General features: G+C 40.0%; 1 protein-coding gene across 4 annotated transcripts in view; it reads right to left on the minus strand.

Annotated features, from left to right (window-relative positions):
• The window catches only part of TMPRSS2 (transmembrane serine protease 2), a 75,703-nt gene that overhangs the window by 26,824 nt on the left and 28,869 nt on the right, over nucleotides 1–20,010 (minus strand). For 3 of the 4 annotated variants that reach the window (XM_056560911.1, XM_056560914.1, XM_056560913.1), the window contains exons 2-3: nucleotides 5,868–5,936; nucleotides 637–844 (exon numbers count right to left, since the gene is read on the minus strand). In XM_056560911.1, coding sequence (XP_056416886.1) covers nucleotides 637–844; nucleotides 5,868–5,876 — 217 coding nt within the window. In that variant the 5' untranslated portion in view covers nucleotides 5,877–5,936. Of the gene's footprint in view, nucleotides 1–636; nucleotides 845–5,867; nucleotides 5,937–17,769; nucleotides 17,828–20,010 lie in introns of those variants that run through there. The other variant, XM_056560915.1, reaches the window with a different exon arrangement.

Consider the following 20,010-nt stretch of genomic DNA (forward strand, 5'->3'; position numbering starts at 1 on the left):
TTGTATATAGGAAGCAGCATTATAGTAGTTATATTCTTGTATATAGGAGCAGTATTATAGTAGTTATATTCTTGTATATAGGAGCAGTATTATAGTAGTTATATTCTTGTATATAGGAAGCAGCATTATAGTAGTTATATTCTTGTATATAGGAGCAGTATTATAGTAGTTATATTCTTGTATATAGGAAGCAGCATTATAGTAGTTATATTCTTGTATATAGGAGCAGTATTATAGTAGTTATATTCTTGTATATAGGAAGCAGCATTATAGTAGTTATATTCTTGTATATAGGAGCAGTATTATAGTAGTTATATTCTTGTATATAGGAGCAGTATTATAGTAGTTATATTCTTGTATATAGGAAGCAGCATTATAGTAGTTATATTCTTGTATATAGGAGCAGTATTATAGTAGTTATATTCTTGTATATAGGAGGCAGTATTATAGTAGTTATATTCTTGTATATAGGAGGCAGTATTATAGTAGTTATATTCTTGTATATAGGAGGCAGTATTATAGTAGTTATATTCTTGTATATAGGATGCAGTATTATAGTAGTTATACTCTCATCCCATAGACCCTTATGAGACCCAGAACATTAAGAACACGTATGTTTACAGGTCGCGCACTTACTTAATGAGAACCACGATTTGGAGGATGCGTATTGATTAACTGTCACAGCCTGATGAGGCGTCACCTGAGGTAGGTACTGCGGCACCTGGGAAACGTATGGTGGGGGAATAGGATACGGCTGATATACATTAGGTGGAACTGGGTTGTCGTAGATGTTGCTGTATTCCGGTTGGTACCCGTTATTGTCATAATAGGGTGGAGGAGAATTCTGTAAGAAACATTGAATATTTTATTTCAGTCTACGTTACAGTTGCACCCACGGCCTCATGTCTTAAGGCAGCGTTTCCCAACCAGGGCGCCTCCAGCTGTTGCAAAACTACAACTCCCAGCATGCCCGGACAGCCTAAGGCTGTCCGGGCATGCTGGGAGTTGTAGTTTTGCAACGGCTGGAGGCACCCTGGTTGGGAAACACTGTTTTAAAAAGGGTCAACACATGTCTATTCCATAGTCATGGCCCATAAATACATGCTTCCACATAATTCTATACCCAATCACAGCGCCATACATGGTTCTGGTTGCAAATAGTACTGCAGCTATGTCCGATATAAATGAATTCCCTTTATACAGCTGATCGTCAGGATCTCTGATTCGATCAGCTATTAAATTTTTTACTTAAGTGTATTTTTCACCGCTTCCCGCATATTTTTGGCCCAGATTTACCATAGGTTGAACCCTCCGCTCGCTTGGTTTCCGTATCTGACTCTACACCTGTCTGTCTGCTAGTTTAACCTTCAGTCTGGTGTTTGCTGATGCTTTGATTTGCTCATTCCAGCAGATTACTCATTAATCGTAAAATAGGCGAAAAGAGAAATAAATGGCCGCATCGCTACCGAGGTGAAGAGGAGGATTAAAGGGTACCTCTCATCAAAAAAAACTTTTGATATATTATAGATTAATGTATGCAGAATAACTTCACAATTGCATGCTATAAAAAAATATGCTTCTTTCTATTTAATTTTCCACTTTGAAAAAATGACCACTAGAGGTCTCCCTACCAGTCCTTTTTTATAGATTTCAGACTCATGCTGGAGTCCTAAATCTCAGACTGCAGCCGGGACACAGACAAGCTCAGCACTGCTCCCTGGCAGTGAGCAGTGGGGAGTTTGTCTGTGTTCCGGATGCAGTCTGAGATTTAGGACTCCTGCATGAGTCTGAAATCTATAAAAAAAAAAAAAAAAAAAAAAGGACTGGTAGGGAGACCCCTAGTGGTCATTTTTTAAAAGTGGAAAATTAAATAGAAAGAAGCATATTTTTTAATAACATGCTATTGGAAAGTTATTCTGCATACATTAATCTATAATATATCAAAAGTTTTTTTTTGCTGAAAGGTACCCTTTAAACAAAACTCCAAAATTGACCCAAAGGGGACTATTGAGGCCAAAAGGCAAAACTAAATTCCTAACCCCCAAGGCCGTAGCCCGGGGGGTGCAAAAACACCTCCAATTAATCGCCCTTAAAATATAACTTTTATTGTGTTTACAATTAAAATAAAATAAAAATAAACCCAGCAAAGTGATGATTAAAAACGGATGTTGCCACATTTTGCCTCTTGAAAACGCCATGGAGACGGCGAAACATGTAGAGACGGCAATCTAGTGTTTTAATCCGGTGTCAGTGTTGGAATGTTGGGCTGCTGCAGAGCCCTTGATATTGAAGCTATATTGCTCTAACCATCCTACCTGACATCCCATTTTTAAATCATCACTTTGCTGGGTTTATTTTTATTTTATTTTAATTGTATACACAAAAGTTATATTTTAAGCGGGATTAATTCGAGCTGTTTTTGCACCCTGGGCTACGGCCTTGGGGTTAGGAATTTAGTTAAGAGGAGGATTAGGATTTTCCTTTACCTTGCTCAAGGTGCGCGGACCACAGCCCGTGAAGACTATTCCAATAGATATAGATTAACAAGTGTAATCTATACAACATGCAGTATCCTAACCAAAAATAATACAATGGCAAGTTTATTTTATTTTGTGTTTTTTGCTTTTTGTCCTCGCCATAACTCAATTTTCCACCTACAGGATCATATGAGGGCTTGTTTTCTGCGGGACCAATTATACTTTGTAATGAAACCATTTTACCAGAAGATCTACTGGGGGGGGGGGGGGGGGGTAAGGTATATGTGTGTATTATATACACACATATACATGTATATACCTTTTTTTCCGCAATAGATCTTCTGGTAAAATATATGTGTTCGTCATATAATAATAAATATAATATATATATAATAATAATAAATATAATATATATATAATAATAATAATAAATATAATATATATAATAATAATATATATAATAATAATAATATATATAATAATAAATATATATATATATATATATATATATATATATATATATATATATATATATATATATACACATACACACACACACACGGGATGAGTATTTAACTCAGGGAGAGTTCACCACTCCTGGTGTGACGGAGCTTTCAAGGGCCACTAAGCACTCCGCATGCATTCTGTGTAGGGGAATATGCAAATCATCTCATTATGCCGGAAAAGGTGATGTAATGAGCTGATTTGCATATTCCCCAATATTGTATATATACATATACACACACACACACACACGATTTTGTTATAATAAAAAAATATATTATAACTATTATATATATTTTTTGTATTAATAATTATATATTTTTGGGCAAATGTAAAAAAGAAAATTATATTTGTATAAAGTGTATATAAAAATATATTTTATTAATAAGAAGAATAATAGATAGTAATAATGTTTTATTTATTAATAATAAAAATTATTACTATAATTAATTATTACTATTATATATATTTTATTAATTATATATTTGTGAGGCAAATATAAAAAACACAAAAAAGCTATTTTGCACAGTGCACTGTAAGGTAAAAATGACCTGTTACCTTTATTCTCTAGGTGACTACGATTACAACAATACCCAATTTACTTAGGTTTTGTTTGCCCCTTATAACTTTTTTTTTATTTTTCTGTATATGGAGCACCATGAAAATATTTTTTTTTTTTGCCATGATATGTAGTTTTTAGCGGTACCATTTAGATTTAACTTTTCAATAGTGCTTTATTTTTTTCTGCTATATGAAGTGACTAGAGATGAGGGAACTTACAGTAAATTTGATTCGTTGGGAACTTCTCGGCTCGGCAGTTGATGACTTATCCTGCATAAATTAGTTCAGCTTTCCGGTGCTCCGGTGGGCTGGAAAAGGTGGATACATTCCTAGGAAAGAGTCTCCTAGGACTGTATCCACCTTTTCCAGCCCACCGGAGCACCTGAAAGCTGAACTAATTTATGCAGGAAAAGTCATCAACTGCCGAGCCGAGAAGTTTGTGACGAATCGAATTTACTGTAAGTTCGCTCATCTCTAGAAGTGACCAAAAATCAGCTCTTCTACAGTTAGATTTATTTTTCTTTCTTTCTTTCTTTTTTTTATTATTACATTTACACCATTAACCATGTGGAATCATAAACATTATATTTTGATAGTTTAGAGAATTCCTCACGATAAAAAATATATTTGGTTTTATTTATATCTTTTTATTTATAAAATGGAATAGGGGGTGCAATTTTAATATTTATTAGGGGCGGGGACTATTAACCATCATCTGATTGCTATCACTAGTCAGTGCTTTGCAATGGCATAGCATTGATCAGGATTATCGGCGATCTGCTAGTATGGTCTGCCTGAGGCACCTGATACTGACCGGGTATGACGGGAGCTCAGATCCGGACCTAGTTTTAGGAGATGTTCACATTGCAGAATTTCCGCATGGAATTCCACATTAAAATCAGCACGGAATTTCTGCACGTGTTTAAAGCCTGTTGTCTTCCATGGGATTCCGCAGTTCTATTCACACAGCAGAATTTTCGCTGCCGACGTTCCGTAGCCAAAAATCTGCCAAAATATAAGTCACAACTTATATTTTTTGCGGAATTCGGCCGCATAAACCCATCGAAGTGATTGGAGCTTTATTTTTCTCTGCTAAATGCAGATTTTATGCAGAATTTGCGCAGATTACACGCTAAATTTAACTTTTACCATGAATAATGGCACTTTTTTTAAATATACACTGTGGATTCACGCGTAAATGAATTCCGCACAAATTCTGTAGAAATTCCGCATAGATTCTGCAAATGAATGAAAGGTGCAGAAATCTGACCAAATTAATGCAGCCGTGGAATTCACGAATCTATGCAGAATTTTTGCCGTTTGAACAAGTCCCTTAGCACACACAAGGCGTACATGTACACCCTGTGCTGCCCAAGGGTTAACATTTTTCAAAGATCTCTGCTTACAGTAATTGAATGAAAACCTTCATCTTTTAGTTCCAGCCGATTGAAGTCTGTTCCGGTCATGTGATGATGATTTCTCTGATAAGTGTAACTAACCTGTGTGAACATCACTAGTGTTGAGCGTGAATACTCGAAATGCGAATTTTTACAGCGAATATCGGCACTTCGCGATTTAACGAATATTTAGAATATGGTGAGATGTATTCCTAATGACAAATATTCTTTTTATAATGCGAATATTTATGCGAATATTGGCACTTCCAGACTGGACACTGATCCCTCCCTTCTTTTAGGTGAAAGATATAAATTGCGCATCTGCACTCTGCGAATTTCATTACGAATTTTCGCATTAAAAAAAATAAATAAAATGAACATAGCGAACATGCGAATTTCGCGAACATAGGACGAATATTTGTCCAAATTTTTGCGAAATATTGCAAATTTGAATATGGCCCCTGCCGCTCATCACTAATCACCACATGACCGGGACATTTTTTCTTTAAAAATTTTTTTTTTTTAGGGTGCGTTCCCACAGGGCGTATACCCAGCGTATTTTACGCTGCGCAAAATTTATGGCAGCAGCGGGAAATACACTGCATATTCCTTGCTAACTATACACACAAGGATTTCCTGCGGCAGCCTTATTTGTTCAGTGAATTTTGGAGGCGGAGCCGCGCGTCACAGACACGCTGGCACACGGCTCCGCCTCCAAAACAAAATTCACTACACGCATAAGGCTGCCGCAGGAAAGCCCTGTGTGTATAGTGAGCAAGGAATACGCAGCGTATTTCCCACCGCTGCCATAAATTTTGCGCAGCATCAAATACGCTGCGTATACGCCCTGTGGGAAGGCACCCTAAAAAGGATTCCCCAAAGATAAGCTTTTTTTGGGGTGTAAAATCTTGTAAATTAGATGACATACCGGATACATGTCTGTAAACTTTGATATGGAAGAGAAGCTGCGGCATCCAAGGTCTTCACTTCATGTGCCCTGAAAAAAAAAAGAGAAAGTTCATTTAGATTAGACGTCAACCAGAGTGGTAGCTAGAGATCAGCGTTTTCCAACCAGGGTGCCTCCAGCTGTTGCAAAACTACAACTCGAAGCATATGGAAGAGAAGCTTTTAGAAGATGATAGAAGTCACATTCAATGGTCTAAAGAAAATGCTGACATTAAGGACTCTGGGCAAAACTACAACTCCCGGCATGCCCGGACAGCCTTTGGCTGTCCGGGCATGCCGGGAGTTGTAGTTTTGCCCATAATCCTTAAAGGGGTTATCCAGGAAAAAAAAACTTTTTTCTATATATCAACTGGCTCCAGAAAGTTAAACAGATTTGTAAATCACTTCTATTTAAAAATCTTAATCCTTTCAGTACTTATGAGCTGCTGAAGTGGAGTTGTTCTTTTCTGTCTAAGTGCTCTCTGATGACACGTGTCTCGGGAACCGCCCAGTTAAGAAGCAAATCCCCATAGCAAACCTGTGCAGTTCCCGAGACAAGCAAAGATGTCAGCAGAGAGCACTGTTGCCAGACAGAAAGCAACAACTCAGCTTCAGCAGCTGATAATTATTGGAAGGATTAAGATTTTTTAATAGAAGTAATTTACAAATCTGTTTATCTTTCTGGAGCCAGTAGAGATATAAAAAAATAAAAATAAAAAATAAAAGTTTTTTCCTGGAATACCACTTTAATGTCAGCACTTTCGTTAGACCATTGAATAAGACTTCCATCTTCCTCTACCTTATATATTGATTTTGCTTAGAGTTAAAGGGGTACTCCGGTGGAAAACATTTTTTTTAATCAACTGGTGGCAGAAAGTTAAACAGATTTGTAAAGTACTTCTATTAAAAAATCTTTACCCTTCCAGTACTTTTTAGCAGCTGTATTGCTACAGAGGAAATTCTTTTCTTTTTGAATTTCTTTCTTTTTTTGTCTTGTCCACAGTGCTCTCTGCTGACACCTCTGTCCGTGTCAGGAACTGTCCAGAGCAGCATAGGTTTGCACTGGGGATTTTCTCCTGCTCTGGACAGTTCCTGATACGGGCATCAGGTGTCAGCAGAGAGCACTGTGGACCAGACAAAAAAGAAATTCAAAATGAAAAAAAATTCCTCTGTAGCATACAGCTGCTAAAAAGTACTGGAAGCATAAAGATTTTTTAATAGAAGTCATTTACAAATCTGTTTACCTTTCTGTCACCAGTTGATTAAAAAAAAAAATAAGGTTTTCCACCTAAGTACCCCTTTAAGGAGGTCCTCCGGTTGACAATAAATACATGAATTTGAATTGTTCACATGAGACATTGATACTTAGTAGCATGTTCTGCAGTTCAGTCCCCGAGCGGAGAACTTGGCGATACAGGTACTGTGGAGACTGTTTACATACTGCGGACTATGGTCCAGCTAAAAAAGAACTCCGAATGAAGTGGCAAAAAAAAAAAAAACACCTAATAACAAAACTTTAGATTTTAACTCATCTGATCTTCCAGAGGACAGTAGTCCATCTACCCCTGTCAGCGGAGTGCTTGGTCTGGTATCTCTCCTAATACCACTTATGCATGCACGCTCAGCTAGGCTGAGCATGCATGTGTTTCTTCAGAGGGCAGGTACTATTTAGGATGTGTCTCTGAATGTGGCGACGTGTGGGCCAGTTGAAGCGTATACACACACACACACATACATACATATATGTGGTGGCCCAGTACAGGAGTTGTACCACTGTACCCTTGCTGTCCTGTCAGGCAGCCTCCCTGCAGCATCCCCTTCTCCTGTTCCCTTTGTACAGTTGGTTGTAAGAGTTTGTATATAAGAGTGTTGTACCATTAAGAATATTTATCATGTGGTTAACCAGTTGTCATGTGAGTGTAACCCAGCAGTGAGGTGTCAGAGACCATGTGACCTAAGGGTGACCTATGGGACCCCATCAGAGTCTGCCCTATATAAGTCCTGGGAGGAGTCTCTTCTATCTCTTTGAGCTCAGTTGAGTCTTTGCAGAGGTCCAGCCAAGTCAAGTCCTAGAGTGTGTCTGGAGTCCTAGGAGGCCTCAAGTCCGTCCAGCAGACACAAGTCTTCAAGTAAGCTACAATTGGGGTATAGTCAGTCCCATTCAAGTCAGTCAAGTCAAAGTCATCTGTCTTCAGTCAATGTGGCCTGCATCAAAATTGTCCCAGTCCACTAGAAGTCCCAGCAAGCCCTAAGGTCTCTGAAGTCACTGGTCACCTCCATGGTCCTGGCTACACTGTATAGACTTTACAATGTCACTCAGTAAAGCTACAGTTATCCGTAACTTTGTGTCAGAGTCATTATTGCCCCCGTGCCCAGCCCAGGATCCAGTGGTATACCTTCGGTGGTATTGAGGATAAACCACACCCTGGCGTCACGAATACAGGGGGTTAATGCCATCTGCCCCTAGGGTAATTCCATCTACCCTGCATCACATCCTCTACTACATATACACACACACACTGTACAGTGCTCCCTCAAGTTACAATATGAATCGGTTCCAGGACGACCATTGTATTTTAAGACCATTGTATGTTGAGACCAGAACACTATGGAAACCTGATAATTAGTTCTGAAGCCCCAAAAGGTCATCAAAAATAGGAAAAAGTGAGGATTAAACAAAAATAAGTAGATAACTAATATAGATAAAGCAAATCTTTACATGTAAAAGTAATAAAGATCTGCTGGGAGCTGTAATCACTGTCTATGTAGAGGACCGGAGCTTCTTCAGGGTCCTGTACAGAATACACAGTGTCCTAAAAAAAGTAACATGGAGTCGCCCTCACCTGGTGTCCAAAGGAGCAGCTAACCCTGGCACAGGTAAAGAGCACAGAACATGTAATACCTCCCTGTACTGTAGGGGGCGCTACCAGACACCAGTCAGTGCATGCACTTCAGTAATACAGGGGTTTTGCCAGTGAAATGTACATTCTGATTGGTCAGTTTTTCCGGCCATTGACAGGTATCATAGATCTGGACTGTCCGTACATTGTATGTTGTGTCTGGTTTTAAGTTACAACGGTCCAGAAAAAAACATTTTATGTTGAAACTATTGTATGTTAAAGGGGTATTCCAGGCAATATATAATATAATTAAAATATATATATTAAAATATATATATTAAAATCTCTCTCTCTCTCTCTCTCTCTCTCTCTCTCTCTCTCTCTCTCTCTCTCTCTCTCTCTCTCTCTCTCTCTCATTACTTCTATTTAAAAAATCTTAATCCTTCCAATAGTTATTAGCTTCTGAAGTTTTCTGTCTAACTGCTAAATGATGATGTCACGTCCCGGGAGCTGTGCATGATGGGAGAATATCCCCATAGGAACTGCACAGCTCCCGGGACGTGAGTCATCAGAGAGCAGTTAGACAGAAAACAGCAACTCAACTTCAGAAGCTAATAACTATTGGAAGGATTAAGATGTTTTAATAGAAGTAATTTACAAATCTGTTTAACTTTCTGGAGCCAGTTGATATATATATAAAAAAAAAGTTTTGGCTTGGAATACCTCTCTAAGGCCATTGTAAGTTGAGGGAATAATTATTTTATATATATATATATATACACACACACACATATATATATATACATACACACACATATACATACACATACACATACATATACACATCAACTTGAAATATATAATTTTTGTACAAGAACATTTGCTCACACAGATCTATATGTCTGTGCTTTTCTATACGAGTCAATAAGGTCACCTGACTACGCAAAAAATGTTCAATAAATCACCAATTACCCAAACGATAAATCAGGTGGAGAAGCCATAACCTGTGAATGGATAACAAGTATTGACCCAAAAATTCCCCACTCAGGGTAAAAGCAACAGGAGGATCCGCTTCCCTGTTTGGTGTAAAAAAAGTAATAAGTAAACGCTTCAGAGAGCAAAGTGCACATATAGGCTCACCAGGCTGTGTGACGACCATGTCAGACGTACATCTTTAAAAAAGTTGGGTCACAAATGTAAGGTTAAAGGGGTTATCCAGGATAAAAACATTTTTTATATCTAAACAGGCTCCAGAAAGTTAAACAGTTTTGTAAATTACTTCTATTAAAAAATCTAAATCCTTCCAATAATTATAAGCTGCTGAAGTGGAGTTATTTTCTGTCTGGCAACAGTGCTCTCTGCTGACATCTCTGCTTGTCTCAGGAACTGCACAGAGTAGAAGAGGTTTGCTATTGGGATTTGTTCCTGAGACAGGTGTCATCAGAGAGGACTTAGACAGAACAGAACAACTCAACTTCAGCAGCTCATAAATACTGAAAGGATTAATATTTTTTAATAGAAGTTATTTACAAATCTGTTTAACTCTCTGGAGCCAGTTGATATATATATATATATATATATATATATATATATATATATATATATATATATATATATATATATATATATATATATATATATATATATATATATAAAGTTTTCTTGGATAACACCTTTAAATTAATCAGTTTATATCAGTGTTTCCCAACCAGTGTGCCTCCAGCTGTTGCAAAACTACAATTCCCAGCATGCTGGGAGTTGTAGTTTTGCAGCAGCTGGAGGCACACTGGTTGAGAAATCCTGGTTTAGATCATGCAAAAAATAAATAAATAAATAAAAAGTCAGTAATTGTAGACGTATCCAACACTCATCCAGGAACAGTTAAAACTGTGTTCCAGTTACACACACACATACACACATACATACATACATATTATTCTAAATAAAAGCTTATGTTTTGAACCAAAACCTTGGTTCTTAAAGGGGTACTCCGGCAGAAAAAAAACAAAAAACAAAAAGTTAAACAAATTTGTAAATTATTCCTATTAAAAAATCTTAATCCTTCCAGTACTTAACTGCTGTATACTACAGAGGAAGTTGTGTAGTTCTTTCCAGTCTGACCACAGTGCTCTCTGCTGCCACCTCTGTCCATGTCAGGAACAGGAGCAAACCCCTATAGCAAACCTCTCCTGGTCATTTTCACACCTCGTATCCCGCTGCATTGTGACTAATAATTTATGTGATAAAACCCGATTTCAGACCTGAACAAAAATCGTGTGAAATCGGATGCGGATCAAATCGGATGAGTGTAATGGATCAGATTTTTTAATGGAGGACAATGGATCCGACTCAGGTCGGATGGAGAAATCGTGATGTGAACGCAGCCCAAGTCCTTTTCTTGGCAACCTGCATATTACATTGTGACCGCATTCACTTTCATTGGTTACGTAAGACAACGTGACGATGCAATCTTTGGCCACGTCACATGACCACGAAGCTCTTAACCCTTCATATGTGGGTCACATGCGCACGAGTCAGCAACTACCAATTCCAAAATAAAAAATAATAAGTGTCATTCGACTATTGGGGTATCAGACAACTTCGGGCTCATTCACACGGCCGTTGTGCAGTCATTGTCCTCCGGTAAAGGGAGTTTCGTCTTAAGGACGGGAGTTGAGCCGAGAACAAAAAATACTGCGTGCCCCATTTTATTTCCACCTAATACTCGATGAACCCCATTCAGCTCAGGGGGAGGAGTAGAGACCCAATGGTGTCATTTGTGCTCAGACCTGTCCGTGTCCATTCAGCACAAAACAGCAGTAACAAACCCCCTCCTCATGTAATATCCTTACTACTGGGATGACACACTGTAACAAACCTCCTCCTCATGTAATCTCCTTACTACTGGGTGACACACTGTAACAAACCTCCTCCTCATCTAATCTCCTTACTACTGGGGTGACACACTGTAACAAACCTCCTCCTCATGTAATCTCCTTACTACTGGGGTGACACACTAACAAACCTCCTCCTCATGTAATCTCCTTACTACTGGGGTGACACACTGTAACAAACCTCTTCATGTAATCTCCTTACTACTGGGATGACACACTGTAACAAACCTCCTCCTCATGTAATCTCCTTACTACTGGGGATACACACTGTAACAAACCTCCTCCTCATGTAATCTCCTTACTACTGTGGTGACACACTGTAACAAACCCCCTTCTCATGTAATCTCCTTACTACTGGGGTGACACACTGTAACAAACCTCCTTCTCAAATAATCTCCTTACTACTGGGGGGACACACTGTAACAAACCCCCTCCTCATGTAATCTCCTTACTACTGGGGTGACACACTGTAACAAACCTCCTCCACATGTAATCTCCTTACTACTGGGGATACACACTGTAACAAACCTCCTCCTCATGTAATCTCCTTACTACTGGGGTGACATACTGTAACAAACCTCCTCCTCATGTAATCACCTTATTACTGGGGTGACACACTGTAACAAACCTCCTCCTCATGTAATCTCCTTACTACTGGGGTGACACACTGTAACAAACCTCCTCCTCATGTAATCTCCTTACTACTGGGGATACACACTAACAAACCTCCTCCTCATGTAATCTCCTTACTACTGAGGTGACACACTGTAACAAACCTCCTCCTCATGTAATCTCCTTACTACTGGGGTGACACACTGTAACAAACCCCCTCTTAATGCAACGGTGGTGCTGGCTGGGCGGGTGCTTCCGATGCTGGCTGGTTACTAACTTTCTTGCAGCGGGCAGAGCGGCGCCCCCATCAAGAGTGCTCTAGGCAGCTGCCTATTTTGCCTATAGGCAGAACCGGCCCTGCCCAACAGTTCTTCTAGGAAAAAAAATCCCTATGGTGAATAGCGCTAGATTTTGATGCCTTGCCAATTTCTCCGAAATATTCATGGCTTTTAGAAAACATTGCAGGAGAAATTAGAGTAATTGTGACTAATGATTAACTCCTGTATGTGCAGTCAGTACCCCCGGCCCAGCAGGACAATGTTATTCTTCTGGAAAGGAGGTTTTACTGCAGGAAGTCAGGTGAATTAACTCTTAATGACAGGGATATATGGACCTTCTATAATTAGCCCTGGAACGTCAAGGTAACTAGGTTTGCGAAATCTCTGGGTGTGGCCCCGCCTAACGGGATAGTCTGCCGCGGAAAGAACATTTGCCAAATCGGGTGCGAAAGTTGTAATGGCGGATAATGCAAATAATAGAGAACAATCTGAATGTATTCAGAAAATCTGCACTATCTTCTGGGCCAGTGGACTCAAACTGACGCCCTCCAGATGTTGCAAAACTTCAACCCCCAGCATGCCCGGACAGCCGTTGGCTGTCCGGGCATGCCGGGAGTTGAAGTTTTGCAACATCTGGAGGTCCGCAGTTTAAAGGGGTACTCAGATGTAAAATAAATGTTTTTTCCAATCAACTGGTCCCAGAAAGTTAAACAGATTTGTAAATTACTTCTATTTAAAAATCTTAATCCTTCCAGTACTTGTCAGCTGCTGTATGCTCCAGAGGAAGTTGTATAGTTCTTTCCAGTCTGACCACAGTGCTCTCTGCTGACACCTCTGTCCATGTCAGGAACTGTCCAGAGTAGGAACAAATCCTCCATAGCAAACCTATCCTGCTCTGGACAGTTCCTGACATGGACAGAGGTGTCAGCAGAGAGCACTGTGGTCAGACTGGAAAGAACTACACAACTTCTTATAGCGCAAACAGCAGCTGATAAATACTGGAAGGATTAAGATTTCTACATAGAAGTGCACATAAAAGAACTTGTGCAAAAAAGTTGCAATATATATATTTTTTTTTTTTTAGTTGTGTTTTTATGCATTTTATTTTTTAATTTAATTATTTATTTATTTATTTTTTCTTTATTTTTTTTTTTTTTTACACAACAGCTTTTCTAAATAACCAAATGTGTTGGAATTGCTGCAGGTTATTTCACATTTTTTACAGATTTTTCTTCATTCCTGTTTTACGGATTTGTTGTTATTTTGACCGTTATTACTTATTGCCGCAAATAATGAACATGCTCATTATTTTAACAGCCATTAGGTATTACGGCTTTTTTTTCATACAATGTGTACACGTACTGCTGCTTTTCCATAAACTTTCGTACAACATTTTATGTAGCAAAAGCCGGAATTTTAATCACACTGTGTGAACATCAAAAATACTTCTGAAATTTTAAAAGGGGTGTCCCATGAAATTTTTATATTAGAATATATTTATTTAAACTGGCTCTGGAAAGTTAAACAGATTTGTAAATTACTTCTATAAAAAAAATAATAAAATGTAATCCTTCCAGTACCTATCAGCTGCTGGAGTTGAGTTGTTCATTTCTGTCTGACCACAGTGCTCTCTGCTGACACCTCTGTCTGTCTGTCTTAGGAACTGTCCAGAGCAGGAGCAAATCTCAATAGCAAACCTCTCCTGCTCAGGACAGTTCCTGAGAGATGTCAGCAGAGAGCACTGTGGTCAGACAGAAAAGAATAACTCAACTTCAGCAGCTAATAAGTACTGGTAGGATTAAGATTTTTTTTTTTATAGAAGTAATTTACAAATCTGTTTTACTTTCTGGAGACAGTTGCTATGAAAAAAAAAATCTAAAAATGGGTATTCCACTGCTCAACGTTTGCGACAGCTCATGATGTCATAGCCCCGCCCCTTCATGACATCACGCCCCGTCCCCTCAATGCAAGTCTAACATTTTGTTCCAAACACTGAGCAGCAGAGTACCCCTTTAACTCTGCACTGCTGATCAGTTCTTACATGGAAAAACAGGGGGGAAAAAATCCCACTGTGAGTGTAAATATGTCTCAGATGTCGTCACTGTGCAAATTTTAGACATAGAACTTCGTGCAGGTGTGGTGTCACGGTACAGGACCTGGTCCTGTTCCTGTCTAAAGTCCCCTCAGCCAGAGTCCCTGCAGGGCTTACCCCTGGTCGCCTCATATAAATTGTATATGGTTTAATATATTTTTCCTATACATTTATATTATCTTTATATATGTATAGGACCTTTGCCGGGTCATGTGATATACAGTTGTAATCTATACTTGCGTAAGGACCTTAGAGGTCATGTGATGTACCCAGAGTTCACTGGGTTCAGGACTTACAGGTTTGCTGACCAATGAGCTTTGTCCAGCCCCTTATTATATAAAGGGCTGTAGTCACTAAATTCTCTCTTAGTTCCTGCATCAAGCCAGCACAATTATCTCAGCACAAATCTCAATTCATCTAGGCCCAAAGCCTAAAGAACCTGCAGCCACTAAACCGTGAGTTACCGAGCTCCATCTATCAAATCCCGTGTGACTACTACCAGCTAGAATATTATAATTAGTAGCACGGTGGCCCGCAACAAAGCTCAATGCTTCAAAAGTCCCTCTTTACCTCTTAAGAGACTTATCTATAAAGACTGTTGCATAAAATCTTCACGTAAAGTTCTTCAGTTTATTCATAAAGTCTGCTGTGGACATTGCGTTGTTTTCCCTACCGCGTCTGGGACAGTTGGCGGTAGGACCATTGACATTAAGGAAACCACAGCCTGGCGTCACGACATCTAAGGGTTAATACCACCAGACCCTGCACCTACATCACAACTCTCCTGGTTCACCACACAGAAAATCCACAGCAAATACGCCGCGTGTAGCCCTTATGGCCTCGATCACGCATGTTGCTACCCTTAGTCAATGCAGCTATTGACACAAGTGAACATGTCTAGATCTATGTCTCACAGGCAGCAGGATAGAATTGCGCTTAATCGAATGGTTTTCCTCTGTTCGCCGCAGTTTTCCCAATGACTGTCAGGACCAAGGACGTCACAGGCGGCTAAATGCTCTAAGGATATAGGAAACCCATTTATCACAATTATCTATTGACCTTCTTGGACCAGAAAAGATGAATGCGCCAGAAATGAGCACCATATCTCTCCTTGTAAATACAATATAGTTACGGGTGGTCAAAAGCCAGCAGTGATCGCAGTTAAAGGGGTACTCCGGTAGAAAACTTTTTTTTTTATTAATTTTTTTTTTTAAATGAACTGGTGCCAGAAAGTTACAGATTTGTAAGTTACTTCTATTAAAAAAAAATCTTTAACCTTCCAGTACTCTTTACTCTTTTTTTAATTTCTTTTTTGTCTTGCTCTCTGCTGACACCTCTGTCCGTGTCAGGAACTGTCCAGAGCAGCATAGGTTTGCTATGGGGGATTTTCGCCTGCTCTGGACAGTTCCTGATACGGGTATCAGGTGTCAGCAGAGAGCACTGCGGACAAGACAAAAAATGAAATTCATAAAAATTAAGATTTTCCTCTGTAGCAAACAGCTGCTAAAAAGTACTGGAAGGGTAAACATTTTTTAATAGAAGTAATTTACAAATCTGTAACTTTCTGGCACCAGTTCATTTAAAGAAAAAAAAAAATTTTAAAAAGTTTTCCGCTAGTGGGACACTATATAAGTGTGACATCAAAAGGAGGAGGGTAAGGTTTGGCTTCTCATACGTGTTTTACTATGGTATATTATACGCTGTGCGGACATTGCTACGGCTGGAACAGGTTCCCGATACACCAAAACTAAACACCTTCCGGAATGGAGGTGGGACCCTGTGCCTCCTTATGCCATAAAAGTATTTCCTGCATACTTACCTCACCCACTCCCCCGGCGATGCAGCCGCCATGTCTTCTACTCTCCTGATTTGTTGTTCATTCCGATGGATGTCATCAGAATAATGAAGACCACCACAGGAGCGCAGACCGGAATATATGCGGCACCAGGGGAGTGGGTGAAGTAAGCATGCAGGCATTTGTTGTTTTGCAGCCCAGGGAGGCATATGGGTTTTTCATGGAAAACTTATTTAACCTTTTGGCTGCGCTCTCTTCAGTCCAGAGTAGTCAGCGAGTTGAGCTTGGTCAGAATAATAAAGCAGTGGAGCTTGATGAAGGGCCAGGTAAGTTCTGTGAAAAGACAGAGTTCAGCCTGTGAGGAGAAACGTAAGCCAAGCACCTCATAGCCTAGACTAGGCCCCTCAAGCCTTCAGCCTGGCCTAACATTCTTGGCTGCTGGCCTACTGCTTTTGTAAAAGATCTGTATCCCGCAGTTGGGCACTGCAGTACAGAAGCTGTGCATTCCACAGATGAGAATTGCATTTGTGATAGCCTGGGGGAGTAGGGTGTAGGGAGTGTAGCTGTGTGGTTACAAAAGGGTGTCTGGTTAACCCTTTCTATTCGTGACGCCAGGGTGAAGCTCCTCTGTAATGCTTGTCCTACCACCACCCTTCCCAAGAGCGATAGGGAGGTATAGAATAACTGAATGTCCCCAACCGGAGAGTTTGCTGAACACAGTTGGAACTTTTACTGAAGATTTTGTGCAAGCTTCATAACCGGAACAGTCTCTATACATGCAAAGTCTCTTAGAGATTGACAGTGGTTGGGACCTTAAGCAATTTAGAGTCCGTATACTAATATGCGCTGTTCCACTGAATTTAGGGGATTTAGTTGCGGTCCAGTAGTTATGCTAGCTTTAGTTCTGGCCTAGCGCGTCTTTGAAAGTTGCGCAGATCCATCCTGTTAGTCCGGCATCCACTAGAGCAGCAACTCAAGAGAGCGATAATTGGCTACAGCTCCCTTATATGGGCAGGGGCAGGAATAAAGCTGATTGGTCCAATACTTCTGTCAATCACCTTTACACAGAATTATGGGTAAACATGTGACCCAAGGACCTCCAAAAAGGTCCTCCAACACACCATAGAGGAATTAACATGGTCACATGACCGAAGGTCCTGCGACGCTAACAAGGTAAGTATACTATACATTATATCAAATATACAATATTAAATATGTACATATATACATCATAGAATTAGAGTAGAGGCGGCGACTAGGGGCTGTCCCACCTGGGGGACCCTACCTGAACGTAGTAACTGACTTTGGGGACCACCACACTAGGTACGGTATGCAATTCGGTACCGGGACACCACACATTAAAAGGAAACTGACCAGTTTTGTACTTGTACTTCTGTCTAACAAAAAACTGGGACACCTAGGAAATACTGTTCCAGCTCAGCAAGCCCAAGTCTCCTTGGACACCCCAACATGAGCCAGGAGGCACTACACAAGGAGTGACCCTGAGAAACTACTGCATCTATCATTCTCAAAGCAACCTCCTATTACTGTACCAGTCCAAGGTGGGGGCAGGGGCTAATGACCCAAGATGGCCATATTTTTGAACTGTCATGCCACATATGTCCAGGAAGCTGAGATATGAGATTGGGCTATGGGGTGGGATGCAGGGCAGATGGAATTACCCTAGGGGCAGATGGCATTAACCCCTTGCATTTGTGACGCCAGGGCGTGGTTTATACTCAATACCACCCGAAGGTATACTGCTAGATCCTGGGCTGGGCACGGGGGCAATAATAACTGACGCCAAGTTACAGACAACAGTAGCTTTATTGAGGTTAGACAGGTGGAAAAGTCTATACAGTTCAGCCTGGGTCCATGGAGGTGACCAGTGACGCTGAGACCTTAAGGACTTGCTGGGACTTTAGGGCCTGACCACAATGCTCTATGCTGACACCTCTGTCCATTTTAGGAACTATCCAGAGCAGCATATGTTTGCTATGGGGACTTGCTCCTGCTCTGGACAGTTCCTGACATGGACAGAGGTATCAGCAGAGAGCACTGTGGTCGTGACAGAAAAGAAATCCAAAAAGATAAATAATTTCCTCTGTAGTACACAGCCGCTAATAAGTACTGGAAGGATTAAGATTTATTTAATAGAAGTAATTTACAAATCTGTTTAACTTTCTGGCACCAGTTCATTTAAAAAAATAATTAAATAATAAATAAATAAATAAGTTTTCCATCGGAGTATCCCTTTAACCCCTTAACGACGCAGGACGTAAATGTACGTCCTGGTGATGTGGTACTTGATGCACCAGGACGTACATTTACGTCCTGAGCGATGCCGGCATCATGCGCGGAAGGTCTCGGCTGTGGATCGCAGCCAGGGACCTGCCGGTAATGGCGGACACCCGAGATCCCGCAGATGTCCGCCATGAACCCCTCAGATGCCGTGATCAATACAGATCACGGCATCTGCAGCATCGCAATCACTTAACAGGATGATCGGATCGCCCGCGGCGATCCGATCATCCTGCACTGCAGACGGAGGTCCCCTCACCTGGCTCCGCTGTCTTCCGGGAGTCTTCTGCTCTGATCTGCCTTCCCGCAGACCAGAGCAGAAGATGACCGATAGCACCCATCCAATTGCTATAAATAGTCCCCTATGGGGACTATAAGAGTGTAAAAATAAAAGTAAAAAAGTTTTTAAAAAAAGGTGAAAAACCCCCTCCCCCAATAAAAACGTAAATTGTCCCATTTTCCCTATTTTACCCCCAAAAAGTGTAAAAAAATTATTTTATATACTTATTTGGGATCGCCGCGTGCGTAACTATCCGTACTATTAAAATAAAATGTAAATGATCCCACACGGTGAACAGCGTGAACGTATAAAAAAAAAAAAAAAAAAAAGTCCAAAATAGCAGCTTTTTTATAACATTTTATTCCCCAAAAAAAAAAATTAAAAAAAATAAATAAAAAAAATGAGCCCTCATACCACCGCTTATACGGAAAAATGAAAAAGGTTATAGGTCTTCAAAATAGGGGGATTTTAAACGTACTCATTTGGTCAAAAAGTTAGCGATTTTTTTTTAAGCGCAACAGTAATAGAAAAGTATATAATCACGGGTATCATTTTAATCGTATTGACCCAGAGAATAAAAAACACGTCATTTTTACCATAAATTGTACGGCGTGAAAACAAAACCTTCCAAAATTAGCAAAATTGCGGTTTTCTTTTTAATTTCCCCACACATAGTATTTTTTTTTATTGCGCCATACATTTTATGGTCAAGTGAATGATGGCATTACAACGGACAACTGGTCGCGCAAAAAACAAGCCCTCATACTGGTCTGTGGATGAAAATATAAAAGGAGTTATAATTTTTTGAAGGGGAGGAGGAAAAAACGAAAGCGTAAAAATAAAATTGTCTGCGTCCTTAAGGTCCAAATGGGCCGAGTCCTTAAGGGGTTAATATTCAGGTACGTGTATGTGCAGATTTCACACAAGCCCTTTACAGGTATAATGACCTGAACTAACAGCGGGATACAAATCGATGATACGCCTGCTGGGAGTTGCGGTCATAACTCAATCATCATCTAGATCAGTGGTCTCCA

This window comes from Hyla sarda, chromosome 2, assembly GCF_029499605.1.
Source record: "Hyla sarda isolate aHylSar1 chromosome 2, aHylSar1.hap1, whole genome shotgun sequence".
NCBI classification, from domain to species: Eukaryota; Metazoa; Chordata; class Amphibia; order Anura; family Hylidae; genus Hyla; species Hyla sarda.